The sequence below is a fragment of the Anopheles coustani genome, chromosome 2, assembly GCF_943734705.1.
Source record: "Anopheles coustani chromosome 2, idAnoCousDA_361_x.2, whole genome shotgun sequence".
Lineage (NCBI taxonomy): Eukaryota > Metazoa > Arthropoda > Insecta > Diptera > Culicidae > Anopheles > Anopheles coustani.
Window position 1 is genome coordinate 76,868,452 of NC_071289.1, and position 26,312 is coordinate 76,894,763.

General features: G+C 44.7%; 1 protein-coding gene across 1 annotated transcript in view; it reads right to left on the minus strand.

Annotated features, from left to right (window-relative positions):
* Nucleotides 1-9,495: 9,495 nt before the first annotated feature.
* LOC131265077 (uncharacterized) overlaps nt 9,496-26,312 on the minus strand; it is a 38,030-nt gene continuing 21,213 nt past the window's right edge. The window contains exons 2-6 of the mRNA XM_058267339.1: nt 13,724-13,842; nt 12,096-12,230; nt 11,232-11,993; nt 10,102-10,944; nt 9,496-10,035 (exon numbers count right to left, since the gene is read on the minus strand). Coding sequence (XP_058123322.1) covers nt 9,682-10,035; nt 10,102-10,944; nt 11,232-11,993; nt 12,096-12,230; nt 13,724-13,842 — 2,213 coding nt within the window. The 3' untranslated portion in view covers nt 9,496-9,681. The remainder of the gene's footprint in view (nt 10,036-10,101; nt 10,945-11,231; nt 11,994-12,095; nt 12,231-13,723; nt 13,843-26,312) is intronic.

Here is a 26,312-nt window from a genome sequence, read left to right on the forward strand (position 1 = left end):
CCAGTCAAGATGCGATGCTCTTAACCAACAACTTCACGGCCTGGCCACGATATCGGGCGCGGGGCGAATATGTGCACGAGCTTGAGAAATCCGAACCGCACAAAACCGATCGCCAACGGCTGCCAATCAGCGCCAGAATGCTGATTGGAAATGGAAGGCAGTCTCTTCAAACTGGAGCGAATGCAGCTGTCCAGCGAAATCGTTGAGTGCCAGGGCCGTTCGCTGACTTCTGGAGACACCTTTCCTGCGGGGGGAGCAACACGTGAGTGCGCAGAAGTGTGAGGGGTTTGGAACAAAGCACGCTAGTAGAAGGAAAGTTTGCAGAACGTTGGTTTCCATAGGGTTGTTTAAATTTTTCCTGAGTTGTTTTTTCTCCCACATGATATTGTTAAAAATAAAATGAATTGGGTTTTTCCCCTTTCCTGTTTTGCTTTTATACACTTATAAAAAATATATTATACTCGATTAACGCCTCCTTTCACTCATTCTCTAAGCCTTTCTCTTCGTTGTTTCTAAACACACCCTTAGGACATTTTGAAAAGTGTTACAAGCGCATCGTTGCTTGACAGTTTGATAGCGGCTGGTCGCCGGAAAACTGGGTCACACAACGCACATTCGACACCAAACGCTGACCCACTATAAGCCGGACCCCATCCATTTCCCGTTCGCTAGCCACCCGAACTCATCCGGTTTTTCTATCGCACAACCAGCACGATCGCTGGTGCATCGTTGCATCGTTGCACCAGTCGTCGGATGCTGTTTCCTTCGGTCCTCCCGGTCCTCCCGGTCCTCCCGGTTCTCCCGACCGGCACTAGAAGAAAAGGAAAATGTAGAGCGATTCTATCGCACTTTTCCTCTTCAGAGCCTTGGTCGGATGGTTCGCCATTGGCCGTTGGCCAAACCGGTTGCATTTGTTGCGGTCTGGTTGCACTCGTTGGAGGAAAGATGCATTTGCGGGACGGACCGATGAATCTACGGAACGCAAAGTAGCGGAAGTCAGGCGTCAAGAATGTGACTTGATGAATGTGTCCGCCGTTGAAGGTAGTTATTTATTTTTTCTGGATCGTTCCTGAAATGGTTGACCTCGATTGCGTGAAAAAATAAGTTAAATTAAAATACGCTATTCAATTTATACCTTGAACGATGGAACACATTTTAAAAGAAAATACTCTATAATATTTACAAAAAAAAAATAATAACACCGTTGTTATTGAACCTATGTTTTTTTTTTTTTGTCAAAAACACTACGAACCTGTCTGCGAGTGGTCAATCGACCATGCTGAAATCCACACCCGGCCGGACCGGCTCTAGGTTTTTCGCCATCACTAGCCCTGGTTCCAGTTCGAGCAACCGACTGCATCGAACGGGCTGCATTTTGTTAGGTGTTTACGAGTGCACGAACAGCATCATAATGCACACCCTTCACCTGACCCCAATCGCTGCCCGACAGTCTCCGTCTGGGGCGAGTGTTAGATTTTTGGTGTCTTACCGCACTTTCTAGGACCTGTCTGCTCCACTTCTCGAGTGTGGCTACTAACATGAACGGTCAACTTTAAACAGCAGTTGCAACATGTCAGCTCAACCTTGAGGGCATCTCAATATTTGTTTTTCTTGGGGGAACGTTTCGGTGTTTGAAAAACTACATAACATTTTTATTTAATATATTTTTCAAATTCCCAAATATTGTAGAGACTACAATTTATCAAAAGAGAAAACAAAACTAAAACACTCTTTATTGGAGCTTACACATTTTCACCTGCCTGATTGTACCGAACCTAGTACCTACCCGATGGATCACTTGAGTCCTTTCTGTTATGTAAGTTCGTTCAAATATAGGTGAATGTTTTCTTTTTCGTCGTTTAGACTCGGTGTTCAGTTTCGTCGATGCGGATCCCATTTGCCTCCTAAACTGCTGCATGCTACGCACCACTAAAAATGAAGCACGCCGGCCACATGTTGTCGCTTTTCTTTTGCCATTTTCTCTTAACCCACCGCCCGGGGGGTTGTTTTTTTTTACGTAGCTGAAACTTATACCAGATATGTTATGACTCCAGCTGGTCGTGAATTGGAGTCGTCTGGTTTAAACTTGTGAAGGTAAGATTAGCAGATTTGATTAATAAGACATGATGATGAGTTAGAATGGCAATGATGAATCTGTTTTTAGTTTGCTTTTTTAATGTATTTCACAAAGAAAGAACATTTAGGTCACTGAGGTCAGTTTCTAGCCCACATTCTCTGGCAAATGAATTAAAATCCTTGATCGAGAACAGAGTGTCCCAGTTGTTTGCTATAAAACTAGCTTCCAACCCTGAGAAGGAATTTAATTTATCTTCTCCGTTTGCTCTCAGTACAATTCCACACAAGAGTTGTACCGATGCATCGTGACTGCAGCATCATCCACTCCGGGTCCTCGATTGTGTGTGTGTGTGTGTGGCTTGGCGTGACATAATCGGGACGAGTAACTGGATCATCAATCAGACGGGCTCATCGTGTGGCTGGAGCCACCAGTTCGACCCGGCTTAAATACCAACGGTGCTTAATTGCCTGGACAGTTGCTGAGCGATGGGCAATTAATACCTCGCCTTCCGAGCGCAGGCTCTTCTACGTCCCTGTGACAGTGTTTTCAAACGTACACTCCCTTTGTGACACTTGCTGTAACTTGGGCCAGTGGAGAAGTAAAACGCCCAACCGACCGACGGCTTACATAAGTGGCCAAAAGTGGGCCTTCTAATTTGCGTTCAATACCCCCATTCCCTCAAGGGACCCCGTTCCCAGGCGCTTGTGATACCGATCATTACCAACATTAGTGCTTGACATTATGTTTACCTTCGCGTGGTGAGCGCCCCGTTTCCGGATTCGGTGCCATAATTTGTTGATATTGTAAGCAGCCGGGAGAGAAGGTGTTGTTTGTTGATTTATTTAAGCAAACATCACACAATCGTCGACGTTGAAGGATGCGAGGTGTGTGTGTGTGATTAAATCATCGCAAACGACCACCGTTCGCCTGGTCGGGTGGATCTTCGCCACTGATTGGATAATTGACGGTAAACGATGCCTATTAGCCCCGGTCCAGAGATCGCTCCTCGGGAGGGATTGTTTCATGAGCGCCATAGCGGTTAAACATAATTGCCTCCGTTCTCCGTGCGATCCTCGAAGGTCTCGCGTGATCAGTTTACTAACTGTACCTTCTAGCAGATGGAGGAGTTTTTCAAACAATTGTACTTTAGTAAGAGCACATCTTTGTTTCGCCATTCGCTTCATTTGATTTTCCTCCCGACCCGTTTGGTGTTGATGTGATGGATATATTGGTTTATTGCAGTTGAACTGAAAAAACAAAACAGAAACAGAAACCACTTTGGCTCGTGCCATTCTCGGTCGTTGGTAAAAATAACGATCAAATCAGGAAACGGACTTGACACGCCGCTGCCAGCTCAACGAGCTGTGACCAGAATTGAAAGTAAAAATCGAACTCCGAGACCACACGCCCAAAGACCGCTCATAATCCGCACCGCCTAGTATAAACGGAGTAGATCGCAATGGCGCAAGGGGTCGCTTTTTGGGTTGCTCTCTTTAGTAAGTAAGTGTGCCAATGAGTTCGGCAGTGTTAGTGTCCCACAGACACACACACACACACTCATACTGGTAGAAATCCTACTCGACCATAAATTCGCGAATGGCCAAATTATTGTGTGGTTTAGTTTTATATTGCCTGAAACGAAACCGAAAACGCAACAGGCTCGATTCGGGGGACCTAAAGCCGTCCGCGAGCTTTCGAGATATATATGTTTTCCTCTGAACCGTTTTCCGCCGCTTGTTTTTTTTTTGTCGTCGTTGTCGTCGCGCGCGTGTTGTAATGTGTGCTACTAAACCTCCTAGTAGCCAACCCTTGCCACGGCGGCACGGAACGCGCCCGAGCCGCATTTGGTCCACGCCGGTTCGATCCCTTCTCTTTTCGGTACCGAACCCTTCTGAAGTCACGGGCGTCCGCAGATGGCGGTTTGGCCATGCGATTAATCACCATCGAATCTGGTCGATCCGATTTGCGAGTCCGTACCAGCTCGAACGCCAGGTCGAACCGATTATACAACACGCGCATTACGCGCTGATTTAGAACTAGCTGGTGGTCTTATGTTTGTGGTGAAGATTTAATCACATTCTAGTGTGTGACTCACGGCGGAATGGATGTTTCCTGTTGAATGATCGATGGAAAGCGAGAGTGAAATTAATATTACCTCATTAGCAGATGTGGACGAACTGAATTTCCTGCAATGTTCTTTGAAGCTATTTGAAAATGTTTAATACAATTTCACGGAACAGCAACTAGACTTACGCACACAGTACAAAAAACTTCCGCCATTTTTCTGGTGCCACGAAGATGTCTTATAGAAAAACAATGTTAACATAACCCACTTCAAACGGTACGGTATATTAATTTTTTACATAATTAAGTTCATGATGGTGTGACGACTGGGCGTGTACAGGCTCTATACGTTGTATGCCTTCTATCTCCGCTCTAGATCACAACAGACATGCTAATTAGTCGATGCTAATAAGAATGGTTAATAACCATGCGTTGCGATATGGTTATTATTTGTTTTCACTCCGTTTCAATTGGTTTGACAGTTAAAGGAGAGCTTTCCCAGACTTCATGAGTCCGCATTATGCGACAAAGCATGGTTCAGGTGTGCAGGGTTCAACCATTCTGCGGTCAACCTTGAAGAGCTATATACTTGAACGGTAAGTTCGTTTTTGATAGAGTTTATGTTATGATAGATGGCAAAGGTGTGATCATAAGAAGAAACGTTATGTTCGAAGTTGTCAACATAACAAGCAAACCAATAATGATATCTATATTACTTTACGAGACAAGGAATAGATCATAGCTTAAGTGTAGTGAATAACATTCCATATAATAGGCGAAGTGTGTTCGCAAAAGAGTTTACAGTTTAGAGTAAAGAAAACATCCCTTATTCTTCTCTAAATCCGAACGTAAAGGCCAAGGTTCAAAACGACTTAAGTTTTCCTTTAGTAGTTTTGTTGTTACCTCTCAAAATACAACCCTTCCATCAAACACTGGTTAAGTAACCGCACAGAAAAAAAAATCATTAATCCGAAAAAATAATCAACCTGTTAGCTGGCGTGATGGCAGCAAGATTAAAATACTACCATGTGGTTGGTCCACTAAAGGAAGGAATCGAATGGACTTTTCACTTCGTTTTGGTTTTGCGTGTGCAAAGTTTTTATCCACGCTGGATGGAAGGTTTTAGTTTCCTTCAATGTGTAGCGTTCCAACTCCTTTGAATTTGTCCTTGAGACTTTCACCATCGCCTGCACCGCGATGTTCTAGTTTTCGTTTTCACGATTCAAGCGCTTTATCAGCGTGACTTGATGGAGACATATTTTTCTGCTTTTCTTTTTTGCGATGCCGTAAGTGGCCACGGTTTCGGTGGGCACAGGTTTATTGGCACAGTTTTTCACGCGACTTTTCGGGCCACAGGACAGGTTCGGAACGGGCAGAACCTGTTGTCGGCCTGACTGGCAGGTCGGGACAGTCCGCGGCCGAGTTGTGCATGGTGAAAGGTTAGTGGTACAAAATGGATTCGGGACACACGTTGCAGCGGATTATGTCACACCGGCAGTGGAGCAGTGGAGCAAGTGGCATTGATTCGGGAGAGCAAAAGTAGGCTGACCGTTGGGTGGTTTGTGGTCGGCCCCTTCGAAGGCTCCGCTCGAGTGAGCCAGATCCTTTCTGAGAAAGTCGTTCGAAATATGGTTGGTGCTCCAGGAAAAGGTTGTTCTGGTATTCCTTTCCCATATCCAGGAGTTCGTTGGAAATAAATCAGTAGAGAAACTTGAAAGAGTGTAGAATAGCTTTTAACTAATAAAAATAGCTCAGACTTTAATGTCTTTTGAAATATTAACTCTAAATAATTTAATAGATGAATTTTTGATTTCTACAATAATTGAGACGGTTTCGTTTTCACTACGATGAGACTAGAACATTTAAATGTATTGTCTAATTGAAACAAATTTAAAAAAATGCAGCTAGGCTCGTAGCACAGAAGTGAAAAATGGTTTCATTTTTCCTTTAGATTTTATAGATTTTTAAAAGTGAAAGTAAATTTTCGGTATGCATTTTTATAGCTATTGCCATATTATTATTCACTTGCCATGTAAAACGGAATTGAAATGTGGAAAGGCCAAGCCTATCAGAACAAGCATTTCTACGGGAGATTGGATGGAAATATGTCTACAAGACTTTATGAAGATTTCTTTCCAAAATCTGTGTTTTTATTATTGTTTGTAACAGTTTTTCAAAATTTGGTTGCTAGCGCCACCTACCGGAAAGCTAGGTAGATCTCTCTGACGGAATTTAAAAATTAATTTGATGCAACGGATAAATACAAGAATCGGTTAATTTTAGTAAATACAGGTGCGAAAATATCTATGAAAAATGTATAAAAACGTTATTTTGTTATATGTAAACCAGTTTTGATTTCGAATGATTTTAAATAAAACACTCACAAATATTTCTTATTACAGTGAAAAATTGATTCTTTCATTTATTTAGTTGAAGATCTATCGATTTGCTCGCTCTCGGACCGGTTCGTCGGTTGCAACAGAAAATAAAAATAATTTTCCTCCGCATTCCCGGTACCTTGATGCTGGTTCCAATTCGGGGACACTTGGAAGTGCCTCGTTCATTCCCGAGCCCCTACACTTGCTTACTGCTTACATGAACGTTACGGTTCGCATGCCTATCCGTTCTACGACACAGAGTCGATGTTGATTTTGCTCACATTTTTCCGTTCGCAATCTCGCCTAATTGGCGACTTGTTCCTGGTCCTGGTTCCTACGATGACTACTTCCCTCCGAGCACTCCAGTGACTCTAATGGAGGACTTGGGAATGATTGAGATACATTCGGTGCCTAGTAGTTGACATAATTTAGCTTAAAATTAGTACATTTCCTTAACTTAACTACGTCTAACATCGTGCAGCGAATGGTCTGCAGGCCGAGCGTCTTCCGACAGGCCGCAATGGGAAATGGAATCAACCCCAGGAACAGATCTGTTTGTTTTAGTTTTATTTAAAAAAAAAAAACATCTCTACCTATGTCCTACTTACGTCCCAAACATTGAACCTAATGTACTATGTTGTTGTCCTTATCTAATCGTTTTCGCGTTCACACGGTTCCAAACTGCATCTATCTTTTGATGAACATTGTTAACACATATCATACAGTGACGCTCGCCTGTAGCTCACTAAAAATGCACATTTTAAACTTGTGTTCGATGCAAGCAACAGAGATCAAGCTAGGTTAACGAAAAGACTTGTACAATTTGAAGAAAAACGTTAGAAATGAACGTGAGGAAGAGCAAAGAAAGATATTTTTACAAAATGAATGAAGTAACGTGCTAAAGCTAAAGTTTAAATGTAGCTCGTTTAGAAGAAGAAACAGATACGAAGAATATGGTGCCTTATTGAGGGTGGCTCAACCCATACTTATCATTCGCCTATCATTCTACTTTCAACATATCACAAGACTTGTCAAACGAAAACAATTGATTCTGAATAATACGAAAATATGCTAGAAAAATGGTAGTCCCTCTCATATTAAGCAAGAATTATTTGTATCGCTCATCGAAGCAGAAGAAAACGGTGCTGAACTGAAACCAAAACAGTCCTGAACTCCATCCTGCTTAGCTATATCTTTCCTTGTGATCATTCCAAATGTGAGAAAGTTTCGTATCAAAGTGAAGTGCAACGTTAGACGATTGCTTTACTGATTGTTCATCAGGTCCATCATTTAATGTGAGAACTTTTCCTCTGTAAACCTTCCGTCCGGGTTCTGGTGCTACAAAAAGGGATGGTGTTTCAATTAGAACGCGTCAAAAAACGGTCCAGATTTCTTGTGAAACTAGTTTTTCATATCTCTGCCGCCATGGTTTGCTAATTGAAAATAAGTTTACCATCGTTCTTGATCAATTTGTTTTATACTCTACGCTCGAACCATTAGAATCGCTGTTAGTATTCAAACACGGAACTATTTTCGTTATTAGTTTTTGGCGTGAAAAGGAAGCTGTGACCTATTTTACTTTTCTTTCGTTCTGTGCTATTACCATATACTTCTAAAGTCTTTGATTGGGTTTGTGATTTGGGTTTTACGTTAAGGATATGGAGGAGGAAAATGATGTCCCCTCTGAAAAACCGGTTCCGTTGCACTGTTGGTTGGTTTGGTTTGGTTTGGTCACCTGCAGAAAAGATTGTCCTCACATTCTCACAGCTCCGCGTTCTCTAACTTTCATCGTTTCCTCCTCTGATTCGGTTCGTTTGACGGTTTCTACATGGTTTCTCAAAACGTAAGCCACGACTTTCTCTACCCACCATCAACTTTCTACCAATGAACTGGCCAGTCTGGCGTCTCGTTTGGTGTATTTTCGTTGCAAGCGAGGCATTCTTGTGTTTCTCCTAATGGAATCTTCCAAATTGCCAGCTTTCTGAACCATTCACGTGTATCCTTAACTCTTCTGTTTGATTTTAAAATGCTCAATCTTACTAAATAAGGTGCAAAAGGGTTTAATTGGTTAGCAGAACATTGGATGCAGAAAAGGGAAAAAGTTGATTAGGGTAAATATTAGGGAAAAACCTTTAGATTCGAGGGTCAACGGTTATAAACGGACCCGTAAGGTAGCGTTGACAAGCGGAGGAAACTTGTGACGGCGTGGAAATTGTATAAGCTTAAATGACCTACCAACTGGTAGGTGGTGCATTTGCTGGCGGTGGACTGCTTTTCCAAGTGAAAATGCATCCATAAAAGTATGCAGGTGTAGTCGAAGAAGAAGAAGTAGTAGAAGAAGAGAAAGAGTGGATATAGAGAGGTTTGGTTTTGTAAAGATATCTATCCATGCGTTCTTAACTACTCGTACTTGGTGAATATTGAGCATTATCATGTGCCAATATATATTCATGTCGGTTAGTATGCCAAAATGGGAGTACATCGAAGTAAAGAAGTAGTGGAAAAGGGCGAGTAAGTACGGTGGTTACTAAGAAGAAGGAACATTTTCGAATATAACCCCGTGCTCCCGAGTGCCGACAGCAATAAAATGGGAAGAGTTAAGATTTTAAAAGGATTACATTTTGATGGTATCATTATTGAAAAGTTGATTTGGCGTTTGGAATTACAATCATTAAAGCTTGAATTTTGTAACGATATGGGATGTGGCTGGCAAAACACGGCGTGGTGTTTTCCATCTCCCGGTTTTCCGTTCGTTGCTGAAACTCCCCCGCTCTCCTTTCACGCACATGGCTTTTTAACGTTTTCTCGTCCACTTTCAAATGCAACGTACATCACGATTCGGGACCACATAGCTAGCTTCTCGATAATAGTTTTCTCTCTACACACCAACGTACACCGCTAGTTGATGGCTTTCGGTTTTGTAGTGTTTCGTGTGAGAATGGTATTAAATTGAGTGTGTTTAAATCCTATAAGTACTGCTTGATTCTTGCATTTACTCTTGATCCATCGGTTCCGTTTTCGATTGAGTAGGAATTTATTTCCAGAGTTATTTGTTTTCATTTGTTTGTTTTGTTTTTTTTTTCTTTCCATTCCACCTCAAGGAAGCTCGTCCTTCGCCTGATTGGGAAGGGGTTCGGGCTATCCTGGCGTTCGCGTTAGACTCTACAGCAGAAACTCGTCCGCCGATGAACTTAGATGGTGATGATGGTGATGCAGATGGTGGTGCTGGTTCGAGTCACCCTGCCTATCACTATCGTGGTGATGATGATGATGATGGTGGTGGTGATTATGGTGATGATGGTGGTGATTATGAACGCTTGAGGTAGTTCTTTCACGTAGGCAACAGTCGATCGCTTGGCACTGTTGCGACGATGATAGTCCTTCACAGCACGCGGACGAGGCGGCGGCCATCACACACACCGACCGCTGGCGCTTCTGTTGTGCCGACTCAAGGTTGAGGGTCTTGTCGATTGCCCGGAGCCGCTTCTCGAGGCTGGTCGTGGAGAGAATATCAACCTGAGGGGAAGAGAGGAAGATTGTTAGTGTCGAACCAAAAGGAAACGCATGATTGTTTACACTTACTTTGAGCTTATCGTTCAGTGGAAGGATCGCAATGATCCACCAGGCCCAGGCCGGGCCGTCCGCGACCTCTTCCCAGTTGTCCTCAAGGTCCGGCATTTTGCCGAAGCTCTTGAAGATCTCGCACCGGATGCTTTCGGGAAGGCTCTGATGCCACTCGATCGCTTTTAGCAGCACCTTTTCGTGCAGCTCGCGAACGAGTTGCAATCGCTCTTCCGCTGCCTCCGCATCACCAGCTCCCGTACCATCCACCCCGGTTGAGCTCGCTCCAATCTTCTCGTCCTCGAAGAACTCCACGTTCGCCGTGTCGTAGCCATCCTTCTCGTGGCGCGTCAGGACACGAAACCGCCGCCCGCCGACGGTCGATAGGATCGAGCAGCCATCGCCAAGCTGTACGCAGTCTCGGATGTCCAGCATCGTGCCGTACTCGACGTACCGCTGTCGGCTGTTCGGCGTAGAGAGGGCGATCCCAAACTGCCGCTCGCCACTCTCGATCGCCCGGCGCACCATCAACCGGTAGCGCTGCTCGTACACGAACAGCGGACACGGCACGGAGGGAAATGCGGTCGTGCAGATGAAGACGGGGACCGTTGGCTCGCGATCCTGCTCCTGCTGCTGTCGCCGCTCGTACGCTTCCGGGACGAAACGCTGCATGGCGAGATCGACGAAGCGCGTCATCTTGCGCTTCGCCAATGAGATCAGGTTGATGGGGGACGCGGTCGTCCCGGGGGTGGCGTTGGAGCCGAGACTAGGGCCGGCGTTTAGATGCTGCCGGAACTGCTCCACCAGCGGGGCCATGCACAGCGGGCAGGAGGAAGAATAATCCATGCAGCGATCGAGACAGACCTGGAAACACGGAAATGGAAGGATTAGAAACAAATCTAGGGAAACAATGTATTATAGATAAACAATTCTAAATGCTCTCTGATAGTGAGTAAAGTTTCAAAAAATTTTAAACTGTTTCTCGAAGACTCAAGTTAGTTTCGTTACATTTTACAAAACCGGTTGAATGCTAGCGCCTAAAAGTATGCAATGTTATCTACACGCATGATATTTGGGTTTTGCAGAATTTTACTCATTTTTAACGTTTAACTGTTCGACTTTCCAATGTCTTTAGTGATTGTGAGACTCACCCAGCAGTAAGTGTGACCGCAGGGCGTCACGACCGGCCGCCACAAGGTTCGGCAGCACAGCACGCAGTCAAAGTCGGACGGTTCGATCAGGGCCGGATTGACCGATAACCGCACCGGAGTCGTGTCCAGCCACCGAACCGACTTCAGCTCCCCATCGATGCGCTCCAGCAGGGACTTCAGCCTGAGGCTCGCCTTTGGAATGATTGCGTCGACGTCTCGCAGCTGCATCGAGTCCCGCGACTGATGATACCGATGGTCCTGCAGGTGCCGTTCCAGCTCGAACCGTTCCTGCTGCTGGCGCTGGTGCAGCTGCACGTTTGCCTCGGTGAGATCGGAGGGCGGTGCGTCCAGTAGCAACGATCCGCCGGACTTCCAGCGCCTCCGGTGGTGGCTTCGGTGCTCCCGGTGGCGCATTCGCGTTGGCTCCACCACCGATTCCTCGCTGAACGGATCGTCCAGGTAGTCGAACAGCAGCCCGCTGCCGCTGAGGAAGTCCTCCGCCGATTGGTCCTCGTCAAAGTCACCCTGGCGCAGGCTGAGGAATTGCTTCTTGGCCTTGCGCCTCGGAGCCGACAGGAGATCGTGCCGATGGCGCCGTTTACGGCAGCCCGCGATCAGATCGTACGAGTTGTCGAAAATCGAATCGAGCGGATCGTCCGGTTCTTCATCCGGATGGTCGTGGTGGTGACGAAGGGTGCCGTAGAATGGCGAACAGTCGGTCGGTAGACTTTCTCTCGATTCTACAAGGAGCTGGTGAAGGTCCTGTAGAGGAAAAGAAACGTTGTTATAAGACATCTCATGATGGAGGAGAAAATCCAACGAATTTTAGAAAACATTTCAAACATATTTATACTCGTTACTTACTTGAATCAGTTCGGCTTTTATTGCATTCGCAACCTCCATCGACTGCCGATCGAGGAATATGGAAATGCATCGCGACACGATTGCTTCTTCATGCTTTCCCAACGCCGATAGTGATAAAGCTCGGCAATGGAAGGCCTGGAATAAAGAAGATTAAATAAAATTTAAATATGAAAATTTTTGAATATTTCACGCAAACTTAAATTGTGTACAATTGCAGAAAACCCGACATCTTTCTTCAAGATTTCCAGCGAACTTCCGTCACATCAGACGACCTTCGTTGGAGATTGTCATACATAAGCAATAAGTTACAGACAAACTCCATCATCCGGCAATGTTGTACCTTGGGTCAACCCTCAAATAAAGAAGCTATTTTTTCCACTTCTCGTTAACATGTGCGAGCGCTACTGTGGCTGACTCACACATTTTTCTCAAACCCGTGCTGTTCCTGGCACATGTTCATAAAGTACACGCCTCGAAACCAAAAACAGAAGCAAAACATACAAAAACAGAAAAGTGTTGAGCTGTACTTTCCTCTCTGGTACCGTATATTTTTCCATTTCCTGCGTAGGACTGCAAGAGTGTTTTTTCAATGTTTTGCAGACTGCTCTTCACCGTTCCTCCTTTCCAACTTGTTCCAGTAAGCGCGAGGCGCTGAGACGATCGTCACAGCCTTGGCGGGCACTTTAGTTTAATTTATTTTTCCCCCTTTTTTGAGATGCTTGCTCACGTTTTCACTTTGGATCAGGCGACGGGAAAAGTCACTTCACGGTACCTGACCCTCGTAATCATACGTTAAGCCGCCTACGGTTGACAAGAATTCTACGGCGGTGAACGTGTTCCAATCTCGTCACAAAACTTGACGACATGGTCTTACTGACGGTGTGTGTGTTTTGTGCAAATCGTTTCATAATCACAGTGGTTAAACTTTGCTAAAACTTGGTTTTCCGTTTGAAGGAAGGACATTTTTGTTCAAAGAACAACTCTACAACTCCACCTGGTAGTGTAAGTAAGTGTTTGTTGAAGTTTTTCTTTTACGAGGACGAAGGGGAGGCGGCTACGCTACATCAATATTAAATTACCGTCGCACACCGTGTTTTTGACGTTATGTCACAGTGTTATACCGCCTTCGGAAGGCGACGCTCCCGCAGGAACAAACAGCGGCCGCCATGTGCCGGGCTGGCACATGCCGCCAAAGATTCCGGAAAAGAGAGAGCAAGACGAGAGAGAGAGAGGGAGAGTACAAGGAGGCGCGAAAAAAGTATGCGACCCCGTAGGCACATACCCGTCTCCAAAGGGAGAATTTTGCTGCCGGGCTTCCCGAAAACGTGCGCCGGGAGAAAATGGTTCGCAGTTTCTTTGCAAGTACGGAACAAAAATTCGGTTTCGATGTCTGTTACATCACCCGGTTACGCCAAACGCCCCCGTCGCAGTTCCGGAAGGGAAGGGACGCGGTGTGGAACTACCCTGCGGTGGAAAACGCGAGCCCCTGGTCACGTTCTGTGCTTCGGAACAGTTACCCGGCCTCATGATCATATATAAATATATCTGCGATTAGGTGCAATCCGTAGTCGTAGGCATTTGTTCTTGTTTTTTTTTGTTTGTTTCGGCATTCATTCGGTGTTACTTACCTTATGCGATGTTGGATGGCATTTGAGCGCGCTGTCAGCGTCGGCCAGGGCGCTCTGGTAATGTTTCAATCGGTACAGCACCTCCGAGCGCAGCTGCAAGCCCTTGGCACTGTTGGGAGCTGCAGAAGGGTAGGGTAGGAAGAGAGAGAACATTTTGTTGTGAGTTTAGTTTGTTGCTTTATTGCTCCCAGACGCCTAGCCGGCGTTGGATACCCGCCCTAAGGTCAACAGGGGGAAAATGGATGCCACGTAAATATTGGACCCATGCTGACGCTAGCCGCCGGGTAATTAGCTCCCCCTCATAAAAGTGTGTGCAAATAATGTGTTGTCGGCTTCCACGACTGCACGTTTTGTTGTTTAATGAAGCGTAGATTGGAAGGATATGCCGGTCACCCTTTTTACTTTCTTTATCAGATGTAGTACTTCTATTGGATTATTTCAATAAAAGTTTTCTAAACATGATTATTTACACATTGAAGCGGTTTCTTGTAGATTAAAAAAGTCCTCATTTATTTAATTCGCCTATTATTAATTCCACTATTATCAAGATATTAACCCTTACTGTTCTACTACCACTATCAAGCATCAGTTCCATGTCCTTCGCGGGCAATTGATATAAGGAGTTCCCAGCAGCTTGTCTGCACGTTTCAAGGAATCACGCCAACCCACGGTATTGATTCGTTCCACATCGAGCAGGCGAACGCGCCAAAGGTAGCGCATCGGACGACCTCCGCCGACCGATGCTCACCTGTTGCATACCGGGCGCCAACACGACCTCCGATGGAACTTATCCGATGGCCATCAATATTGATGGAGTTTTAATTGGACTTTACGTCCGCTTTACACGTCTGCACTCCGTCTGGCCCGGGGGGTCGCTGGTGGCAAACGGGGCGCCACCGGGCGGTTAACGTCTGCATCAGATGCAAGAAGGCGTGTGCGTGACCTGGTTTTAGCGTGGCGTTTTTAGTTTAACCTATTACAGTGCAAGGAAGTGTACCATAATCAATGCGACAGCAAGCCTCGTAAGGGTCGTATGGAAATTGCACTGGCAAAGGGAAAAAGTTATTTTTCAACCCAGATCACATTGAATATTAATTTACATCGATTTAGCAAGGAAGATTGTAAATTGAAAATAATTATAAAATTCAATCGTACTCTCAAAGTTTTTTACTTTTCCAAGGTCTTTCATACAAATATTAAGAACTAGCTTGACGCCCCGGCGTTGCGTGGTGAAGAAGGAATTGAGAAAAGAATTATGGTTTTAACTAATACTTGAATGATATGTTTGAAGTTAATAGTTAAAATAACGACATATTTAAAATTTTTGATATTTCATCAATTTCCCCGCGATGTATAAACCTTAGTGTAACTATGGTAGATACACCTTGACATTTGTTTACATGCTTGTTTTGTTTGTGTTAGTAAAACTGAGTTTAAATTGTAAAATTTAGATGATTTTATCAAAAAATAGTGATCAAACAAACCTTCAACAACATCTGCAGTACTTAAACTTAATGTGTGAAAAGTTTCAGAAGCGACGGTTCAATACTGGTCGAGTTTTAGGTGTACATAGAAATCCATACATAAAAAAAAGCTAAAATATGTAGTAGATAATAAAACTTGTTCAATTTTAACATAAAGATGAAAATTAATACAGTATTTATAGAATAGCCTACAATACTCCAACATCGTGGGAAAAATCATATCGAGAAGTTGGTGTTGAAGATGGGCTGGGAAATTAAACTGTTGGCTAAGCCGGGCTGAGTGGAAAACTTTCAGACTCGATAATCTTCGAGTTCGAACCACTTCAACCTGGTTCAACCATCGCGCACGCTGGACGGTACGCTTCCAAGTGGATGGGAGCTACCGACCCTGACACACAGCCACAAGGTTACCGACCTTGAGGCGATCGACTTGAGACGACCTGCAATACCAGATGAATTTTCGTCCTCAATTTGATAGCCAAACGTGTCCAAACGTTTTCCTTCTCCGGAGTGGAATCAGCGAACAATAGATCGAGCGAACAATGACGGGACAAAATGGTGGGATAATAGCGACTGTTAGTATGGTGGGAGGAGGGTTGGGCGAGGAACATTTCTACCGGAAACACGCACACCAATAACCTTGGCGGGGAAGGAAATTTGCTACAGGTTGTTGGCGATGAAAGGAAGTCGAAAGCGGCGAGTCACCCACACCGAACAGGGTCGGTGATAAACGTGGGTTCTCTTTCCGGCGACTCAACAGGTAGCACTTTCGGGCGTTATTGCCCATCAACCCACGATGGTTGGGGATAAGGCAAAACCAGTTCGGTTTATTAAAAAAAAAGGAGAGAAAAGGTATGTTTCCCTGGTTTTAAATTGATAAAGAGTTTAGAAGTAAAATTGAATCATCTTATATATAGGTGATATTTTTGTGGCCTGGAATGAAAACCTTCCACACACTTATCAACGTTGTGCAATGATTTGTTTTGGTGGTTTTGTTTACGACCCCCATGTGTGAGTGATTGGAGCCACTCAAAGACTCCCTGATATCACACTTATCATGTGCAAAAAAGCAAAAAAAGGAAACAAAATCCGCGAGCTTCAATGACGATAGGGCGTCCCGGGACCATCGACGTACTTACGCGATTACCGTCCATTGACCTCGCAATCACGGCAACGTAATGCGGTGGTTGATCGCGCTAACTGATCTCGCTGATCGTAGGCTGTGATTTCTGACACCTTTCAGATGTCGTTTTCTCTTCCATGTCGTCGGTTAAGTTGGCTGCTACAAAAAATAAACCGGAGAGTGTTCATTCCGCGGGAATGAACATATACAGACCAGTGATAAGAGATCACCCCTGAGTTCGATGGACCAGCGTCCCTTCTGAACACCTCCACCTCCCCCTCGGAGTGGTAGAAATTCCGGTTTTACCAGTGAATCATCTACCACTCGTCCATCAATCATCGGTGGAGACGTGAGTCCCATCACGCAAGCACACTGATAATGGACTAGACATTTGTTTTCATTTTCAATCCGCGTCTGAGGCGGTTTCACTCAGATGCGTGGCAGTTTTTGAGACGGTTTTGAAAGCATCATCTACCAGGGAGTGTTTGGACCAAGGGCGTACAGGCACGTAGGTTGCCGAGATGTTGGCCTAGGTTAGGACATTGAGCTCCCATGTTTACCTCTAGCTATTTCTTGAAGCTAACTTCTAGGTCCGGCTGGACAAAGCTGTTCCGGTGTGCCTTTCTGCTTCGAGTTCCGTTCTCCGCGACCGTCACCGTAAAGGTCGAACGTCGGGTGGGCGTCAAGAACCGTTATCTGGGCACGTGGTGAAGGTGAGGTGGATAATATCCCAATCACCAGCAAAAGCTCGGCGAGAGACCAGAACGACCGCGGGTGTTTAATTAGCTATTAATTTACATTCGTTACCGTCGTCCGTAATCTCTGCCGTCGTAAAGCTGAGTGAGGGGAAGGAAATCGAATACTTTCGTACGTCACCCGCCACCCGCCACCTAACCTCTCCCGGTTCCCTGTTCTGTTCGAAATAGAACGGTGGAGATTGCCCGTCGGTTCCTCATCGTCGATGCAAAGCAATTCTGACGTCAGGCCTACGAAGTGCGGAGACTTAGACCTACCATGTAACCACCGGTATCGAGGGTACATCGACAGGGTTCTGGCCCGGTATTGGTGGGGGAGGTGACGCTGTTTACCTTTCTGCTTCGCTAAGCTGATAACGTAAGCATTACGCATCGGAGAGGGGATCTCGCGGGGTTTCGAGTGTTATGATGGTATGTTTTCGTTCTCGGCTGAGCCTGTCTGGTAACGTGTTTTCTTTTCCGTTGTAAGCTGTATCGTAAGTAGATGAATGATAAATAGGAATTGTTTTATAAGACACAGCCCAGTTAAGTCTATTAAAGCCTATCTTAAAGCGACACATATTATGTTTTCTTTAGTTCTGTAGGATTCATTATTAAACATGTAGGTTACGTTGCAGGGAATTGAGGATATTATTCACTTTGCAATACATTTGAGGACAGTCTTATAAATGGTATTCTCTACATCTGCATTATGATAATTAATATTCTCAATATGTCTTATCAAACTATTGTTCCTGCATACTGAAAAGGGCTTGAATTATCAAACCAAATGACCGATTTCAGAGGCATTGTGTACCGGTTACATAAACTTCCATCCATTGTTCCACGTATCCCTACAAAAGTATATCAAATGTTAGCAGCATAATTGTGAACAGTCTCGCATTATGCAAACATGTTGCGTACATTCGTGCATAATGCCCTGGATCGGTGTGTTTGTTTTACAAAAAATTCGGCCAGGCAAAAAGAAGGGACTCGCGTACATACATACATTTCGTGTCCCTTTAATGATTTCCTCTAGTTTACGACCATTTTCCCGAAAAGATCAAACGAGCTCCCGAAAGTCTATGACCCTCGGTGTTTAATAAATCATCTCGAAAGCAACAGGGAAGTCGAGCCAAGGCCGACGGTGAGCATATCTGCCCGATGCGACACCGTGCGCTGAATATGGAACGGAATTTCCTGCAGCTCCGAAAACCGGGGGGATCGTTGGATTATTTATCACCAAACACCAAACGGTTCCTTGGAAAGCTACCAACAGAAAACGTCTCGGCGAGCGGGAGGTCGTGGAATGCGGGAGCTGAAGGAAAGGTCCAAATCGCTGGGCGGAAGGAAGTAAGAAGTGAATCACTCAAATACCGTCACAAAATCCCTCCATTCCCCACGGGATGGTGAGATTATGAATGTGTTTGTTCGGTGTGCACGAAGTTTCATCACTCCCAAGGCACGATGCCCTCCGAATGGCGTAGAAGATGAGCACGAAGGCGGTTGTTAGCACCCTGCATCCATTCCCATTTCCGGCCCATCCGGCCCTCGTTTCGCTTATTTTCGTGCGGAATCTTCAACTCGTACTCGTAGACCATCTCACCGGCCAACCAGTCCAACGACAGCAGGGCTTTCAACGAGGTGGTCAAATATTCCTTTGTCTCTTCATTCCATCCCATTTTCCTCCCACCGGCGTGTCGTTACTTCCTAATTCTTCTTCCTGCACCGGATATTACCGTGCGGCATACACGGTGTTCCGCTCCCGCCAACGGGACGACGAACAGGGACAGTGTGTTACTTCTCGGCCGGAATGTGGTCACAAATTGATGTTGGCAGATAAATAAAAAGCCAGTTCATGTGGCAGCCCGAGAGACGGAAATTCAATTTCCTTCGAACACTTCTGGAGGGACAGAGGGTGCGTCTTCCCAGTGTTCGGTTTTGCGGTAAAAAAAGCAAGCGAAACGCGTTATTTTTAGAACGCCTCAATGAACACCTTTCTCCGGGAAGGAGAGAACACAAGACAGGAAAAGCCGTCCCATCTTCAGGTGCGCTTGATACGGCGTGTTTCTTTCTTGTCGGGCATCCAATTGGTACAGGGGATTAATGGATAGCTAAACGAAAAACCTTCCGGAAGCAGAACCATCTTGACGGTCTTTCCTTGGTGCTGCTCGTAAACACATGGCGAAAGACCACGACAAAATGAATCCGGACGTGCTTGTAAGGGTAGTAAATATCTTTAAGAAAGGAAAATAAATCACTCAAGCGAAGAAAGAGGGAAAGAGAGACTCAAAGTCTACGTGCGAATTCGATAAGGTTAGCGGTAAGATTTATATAGCGAACGTCAGCGAGATTCCGTCTATTTTTTTACAAGAGTTAAGCATGGTTTAGATTTTATTTTTAACCAAGAAAGATTCTTTGTTATGAAGAACTAATTTAATCCAATTAAACCAATCCTAAGAACATGCGGTAAAAGTAGGAATTTACTTCACCAACTCCTGTTGTGATTCGTTTGCAATAACTCTTCTTCAACTTACAACATTCCTTTTTGGATGTGTTTGCATTAAACAGCCGCCAACGCTCGGCCTCGCCGTGTGGTGCAACAATGTTGTAAAAGTAACTCGGCATAATCTACCCCCCCTTTACATGTACCGTTACTTCGGGTGGAGGGAATTTACATAATCTCGTTGAATAATGACGGCCATTAATGGAGTGCGCCTGCTGCAGTACAATACGTCCTTCAGCCGGGTCCAAAGAGAACGGTACTCGTGGGTCGGGCAGAAATATGGCTCCATCCGTTCTTAAATTCACTTAGTCAATGAAACAATGAGGTATTTAAATGCACCTCGTAAGGATATGTTCACCGAAACAAGGTCAAAACACGTACCGTTGGTTGGCGAGTGGTGAGTTGTTGCCACAAAGAAATCCAGTGCAAGTGGTCCTTCTTTGTTCCCTCCCCCCGAAAAACGGGGTCACAGTCAGACCGTGTTTTTTTTCGGCTCCTCAAAAATAAACAGACCCAAACAATCTTATCTGCCACCAACAACCCCACGTTGTGCCGTGACTTGCAAACGGTGGTCGATTACCTTTCTTTGTTACCCGACATTGAACCAGCCTTGACAATCGAAATTATAAACGAATCACCACCACTCAGAAGACTCTGATTGCTGAGACGTTTTTGCACTGACTGAACGGTTCAGCGACGGTCGAGTTTACATTTCTCTCGGCGATGGCGGCAAGCAATCAGCTTTCTTGTCAAAAAAGTGTGAGACGTGGGGCGCAAAAAGTGTTCCAAGCCTGTAGCGTCTGTAAACAAACACCATGACACGGTGGAAAAAAGAGTATCCTCATTCATACATCAAACAACGTTCTTAGCGAAGTCGTTCACTCCATCCCTCCCCGAGTCAGGGTAATGGTTTATCTTTTCTGCCTCAACTCATACCCGCTCCCAGTTGACCTCAAAACAAAAATACTGCTCCCATCTGTCAGTCGGAGGACCAACCACTCCAAGAAGCGACAACGGTGAACAAAGAACCAATTGGGGTGAGGAAACAAGACACGCCAAATGGAAGTTGAGAAATAAAAACATGAACTGAAGGAACGGATACGTGACATTGGGTTGGGAGGATGGGTTTTTTGCACATTAAAACTGGCTCGGTTCGTTTTCCACAGAACGCGGATGAGGAGGGGGTGCTTTTTAGGTAGTCATGGAACCAGACAAACTGCTTTTCCTGTCAATTTCCCGGCTTGCTTTGCATTTTGAATTGAATCCGAGTTTTTGCCCTTCGACGGACGCTGTTGCTGCACCAGCGTACGTCGTCGGGCGCTCGAACACTCGGGCCTATTTTGGGAATTTTCTTTGAACTTTTTCGACACGCTTTACGATTGCAGTGCCACATCGTTGGGGAGAGAGTGTGGGGGGAGTTGCCGCCGTCTAGTAGGGAAAGTAGTACAAAAGAGTCATTTGAAACACGTGCAACAGTTATATCAACCAGCATGTTTTAGCAGTGAACAAAATTGTTGCTTTGATTTATTACTTCAAGGAAAAGGTCTTTCAATTGTAAAATTTGCGGCATAATGCAGAGAAACTGACAACTGATGAAACAAACATCTGCTCAAAAATGTTCAATTTAGTTCCAGATGGCATAATTCTACGGAAGAACTGATTGTGACCTTCCTATATCATTCTTGTGCAATTACACTCCTTTTCCAACGTTTCGGGCACCAGAACTATCTGCAATCTCGAACCCATGTCCCTTAACGCCACTGATTAAGTCCTACATGGCTTCATTGCATTTACGTAGTTTTAAAATTCCATCAACGTTGATGAGGCTTAACGTTAAATTTCGCATTAGCATAATTATTCATTAGAAGCACCCGGCCTTTGCAGCACGTTCCGCTCAAACGCCCAAGACCACACTAGAGTGTGGCACACGAAACGTGCGAGCTTCCTTGCTCCGTTTTGCAGGATGCTTTGGTTTGCCGAACTCCAGCAGCCCCGTTAGTGGACCTTCCATCATAATGTCATCATCTTTGTCCTCATCAGCACCAATGCTCCCGTACCCATATCGAGTCCCATGGTGAGGAATACCCTTTTCGGATGTGTGCGTATCTGTGTGGGTGGTTGTACGTGAGGGCTTGATGCTGTTTTGTGAACCAGAGCCACTTTTTGAGTAAAGCCAGCACACCGTCGGTCGTTCCGAGTGGTAACATTGGGGACGAATCTATGCACCAGCTCGCCAGATGATGACTTCCGGCGCGGAAAAGTGGATTAATGAAAATTTATTGCAAATTACGGTCGCATATTTCGTGGTCCTGGCGAGCGAGGATAGCGAGGAGAAGATGAAAAAAGAAACGGAGTAATACAGTCGCTCGGACAGCAAATGATAATTATGATGAAGAAGATGGACAGCAGATGAAGATTAGTTTAGTGCGTAATTGACATTCGAAATGAAACACAGCGGTAACGATGGCACTAATGTATTCAGTTAGTGTTACAGTGGTGTAATTGTAGTAAAGCAGACGATGCTTCCCATCGTTATGGTATATTGAAACACACCCACTCGAGGACGATGGCTTTTGCAGGATGGGATTTTCGTCCCATGTGAGATATTAAATTACAAACCTATCGCAATAACTTTATCTCAATGCATCGTTCCATAGAGAAGAACCAACGTTGATTGGAGAGATAAATTAAGGGATGAATATTAAATTGATACAGCTTTCCATGAGAGTGTTGGGAAGGGAATAATAAATAACAATGGGGATGAGAGCTATAATAACTTATTTTTTATATGTGGAAGTAGATTCAAAATAAATAAATATAAAATAAAATCAGGAGTAACATCATTTTGAAATTTTACTTTGTTTTAACGCAGGTTTTGTTTTGAAAAAAATACTTGGATCATCATGAAACAATAGTGGATTTGTTTAATTTCTCATGCTGAGCTGCTGATTCAAGCTCCCTTTTATTCCTGAATGTCTCATAGCCTACTAAAACGTGTTGATTTCTTTCCTAGTTCAAACCTTAATTCCGTTTTGACGTGACTAATTTTTGTCCCTTCCCTTTTCCAATACATTTCCCTCCCCATACGATGGAGGCGCCCAGTTTTTCTTGCGCTCGCTCAAAGTACCAGGCGCCTCCATCCGATCGGATAAGCTGGCGACGGCGAGAAAAACACATACAAAAAATTAAATAAACTCCTTCCTAACACACACACACCAAAGCAGAAAGGCTGACGAGTGCGCTCTAACGCTGAATGCCATAGCTTAATTGCAATCGGCTGACTAGGATGTCTACTTTAATTTGCATACAATTACGTACATTTCCTCCCCCCGCAGGCTTGTTCCGTTAAGCCGCTCGAAGTCCTAATTTCACCCGTAAGCCAGTACCGAGCGCTCCCTTTCGGTTGGGCACTATTTTTCATCCCTTTCCCCGTTTTGCATTCACAATTAGGTGCGGCCTCGTTCGTTTTTATTACCGTTCGTTTCCGGCAACGACTGCAAAGGGATTTTTTACCGTTCGTGTCATATTTCTAAACCGTCGTTGGTTAGAAAGGGTTTTTTTCTTGAGTGGTATTTTTCTATGGCTATTAATATTGGATTTTTTTTGTTTTACCCTTTCATTTTAAAATATGATTATTTTATAGCTACTAACTTTTATGGGTTGTATGATGTACAATGCTTTTAGTATCACGCGAAATACAACAAACTGCTTGCTGTATAAAATTTCGCTCAACCATAACCAACGGTCTGCTTGCCAGCGATCGCAATCGGAGCTCGCGTGGCCAAAATGTGCCGACGGTGCCGCATTTTGTCGATTGAGTTAGGCCAGCGGACCGAAAGAACGAACCGCCCACCCCGCCGGGCGCCCGGGAAAATGCATTTAATGGCCTGATGTTGTCATTAAATATTCATAAATTGAAACAGGCCCGGTTCGCGCTTCATACTGCCTTGCTGCCCACTTCCTTCCTGCTGCGTTGGCGATATTTTCAGTTTTGTTCCGTTTCGACTCGTTTTCGGTGCGCTGCGAACGCATCTGATACAGTGATCCGCACGATCACACCGTTCATAGTTTGCGTTGAGCTTTCAACGTGAAATTGAATTCATTTCACGCCCAGCGGGTCTCGTTCCGCTGTGATTCATCGTTCCTGTACAGAAAACTCCCCTGGGGGGAAGGTTTTCGAAACTTTTTGTTCTCATTTCATCTAACCGAATAGCAGACGAAGAAATAAAAAATCGAAAACAAATGCTACCACTAACCGGAGGACGCGTCTGGCACTGTTTGAGTATTTATTTTATTTCACGATGCAATTTTGCGCGTTGCAAAACCCCGGGTGATTTTTTTGTTCGTTGCGGGAAATTGGTAGCAAAACCGGGCTTAACGAACGACGGGTAAAAACAAGGCAACAGACACTTTTTTCCTGATGAAATGAGACACATCAACGACATGACAGGATCATGCAGGAATTATACACACGCAACGCACTGCAATTCGTTTTCATACGGAATGGGAAAAAATAAACCCTCTGCTGAAACGATACACACGAAAGAGTGTATCAGTGCTTTTCCTATCATGTCAAAAGAGTGGCTTTCTTTGTCACTGGAGTTTTTGTGATTATTTCAAATTGGTTGTCGATTTTTGGATTCCACAAAAACGGATTAAATATTGTCATTATATCTGATGATAGGATTTATTATCGATACAAAACCCCCGGTAGCACATGATTTTAGAGTTTAAAAGGAAAATCTTATTACTAATTATATCCATCAAGTCATTCGAAGTGAAGTTGAAGTTGATTTGATTTAAAAGACAAATTGTTAAATACGAATGTAAAGGTTTAAATAAAATCAATTAAAATTTTATGATCATGAAAACCACGCACACACCCTTGACTGTCAACCACCGTTAATAGAACCATCAACGCAGTAATTGAATTTCGCACCACAATGGCGCACCGGGCCGATCTGGGCGAATAATTATTCACCCATTTACACCAGATGCAAACAATCGATTCGTTTCGTTCCGCCTGTTGCGATCGTTTCCGCCAATCGGAGCCAAATCCTTCAGGCGCACCAGGTGTACCGACGGCATCACCGTTGGAGTCCATTTGCACACATACGCACACGGTAGGGCCCATAAATCTTGCCCGATGCTGCATATGCAGGGGTATTTATTTACACGGCATTACATCGTTATTATCGAGATGATTTATTGCCTGCGACTATTAGAGTGCAAACGATGCACAACGAACAACGCACGCCATTTGGGTTTCGCAGTTGATTTGATCGCTAATTGAATTCAGATGCCTTTGCATGAGTTTAATTACTTTGGTTTGAGCATTTCCGCATTTAGGTTGTTTCTTATTATTATTTTTGTATTTGTTAGATAGGTTGATTTTCTTATTATTTTACTTCTTATCACTGTTGGAATTTTAAAAACTTTTTAAAAGACTATACATTTTGTCGCTTTCATTGTTTTATTCGATGTCAACAAAAGAAGAAAAAATGACCCACATCTTGCTGTACGTTCTAGCATGAAAACAATTATGCTGTGTGCGTGCAAAGATGATGTAGTCGGTTCGAAAAAATCATAAATAAACCCTGCATACATTGTTCGAGGCGGCCGAACGTAAACCAAAGCACAAGAGGCATAACGCCATAATTCATTCGACTTGACGGTTCCGGTTCCGTTCCGATGCCCGATCGAGGTTTCGTCTGCTGCAGGGAGCAACAACAACATCATCATCAGCATGGTTGCTCTTCCCCGAAATGCTGATGGTATTCCATTCACACCCCTGGCCACCGTGACCGGTGCCATAACCTCCATCATCTCTTGTTCTTCGTTTTAGCTTGCGGTGTTTAAAAAAAAGAAAAAGCTAGAACGTGAACCACATTTATGCCCCGCACGTGTTCGCTTGCGTGTGTGTCCTTGGAGTGCTGACTTCGGGGGTCCGAGCGGATTGGCCGGCTGGGCAGTTCGCCAATTGCATGCCTTCCTGTGCTTTACTGCCCGCTTCGATGGAAGGCGTTGCAGTTGAACGAATCATGAGGGCCACTCAACGGAAGGCGAGAGATTCGGACAAAAGGATCTCGTCTGTCCATACCACTTTTCTGATGAGCAAGGAAGGGTGGCGGACCGAGGGGCCGGCGGCCGTTCGGAGGCTCGGGCATGATAAATAGAGGTAAAACAATTTCCGCACCGGCACTGGAACGGACCGAAATGGAACGATGTTTTAATTACACTGCACGAAAATCGATACCCTGGAAAAAGCCTCGTGTCGGTTTTGACCGTGGAGTGGCCGGAGGGGAGGGCGGTCGGAAGGGTGGGCCTTCCGGTGTTTGTAAATGGCTTTCACGGACGTTCACATCGTGGGTGCAGGAGCAGGTTAAAATAATATTGCCTGTGTCAACGGCATCGTGTCACCTGATGCTAATGGAGCTGCCTCTAGAACGGTTCAGTTACTGCCTCTTGTTGGAACCCTCAGGAACACGAAACCCGATTGGACCGGTGGGTGGTCAGTCTTTTAGCCCTGCCATCGTCATCGACAGCCCCGGAAACGGTTTGGTGCAGTGTCATGCAAATAGCTGTTGCATCAACCCCTTACCCATTTCGATTATGGGTCGTCAGCGTCAGTGCCCGTTCTTTTGATCCGGAAGCTTGAGTTTTCCATGGCTTATCTTTTACCAAACATGTATTTAATGCCAAGTTAAAATAAGGACAAATTTCATGGTACTCTAATCACAAA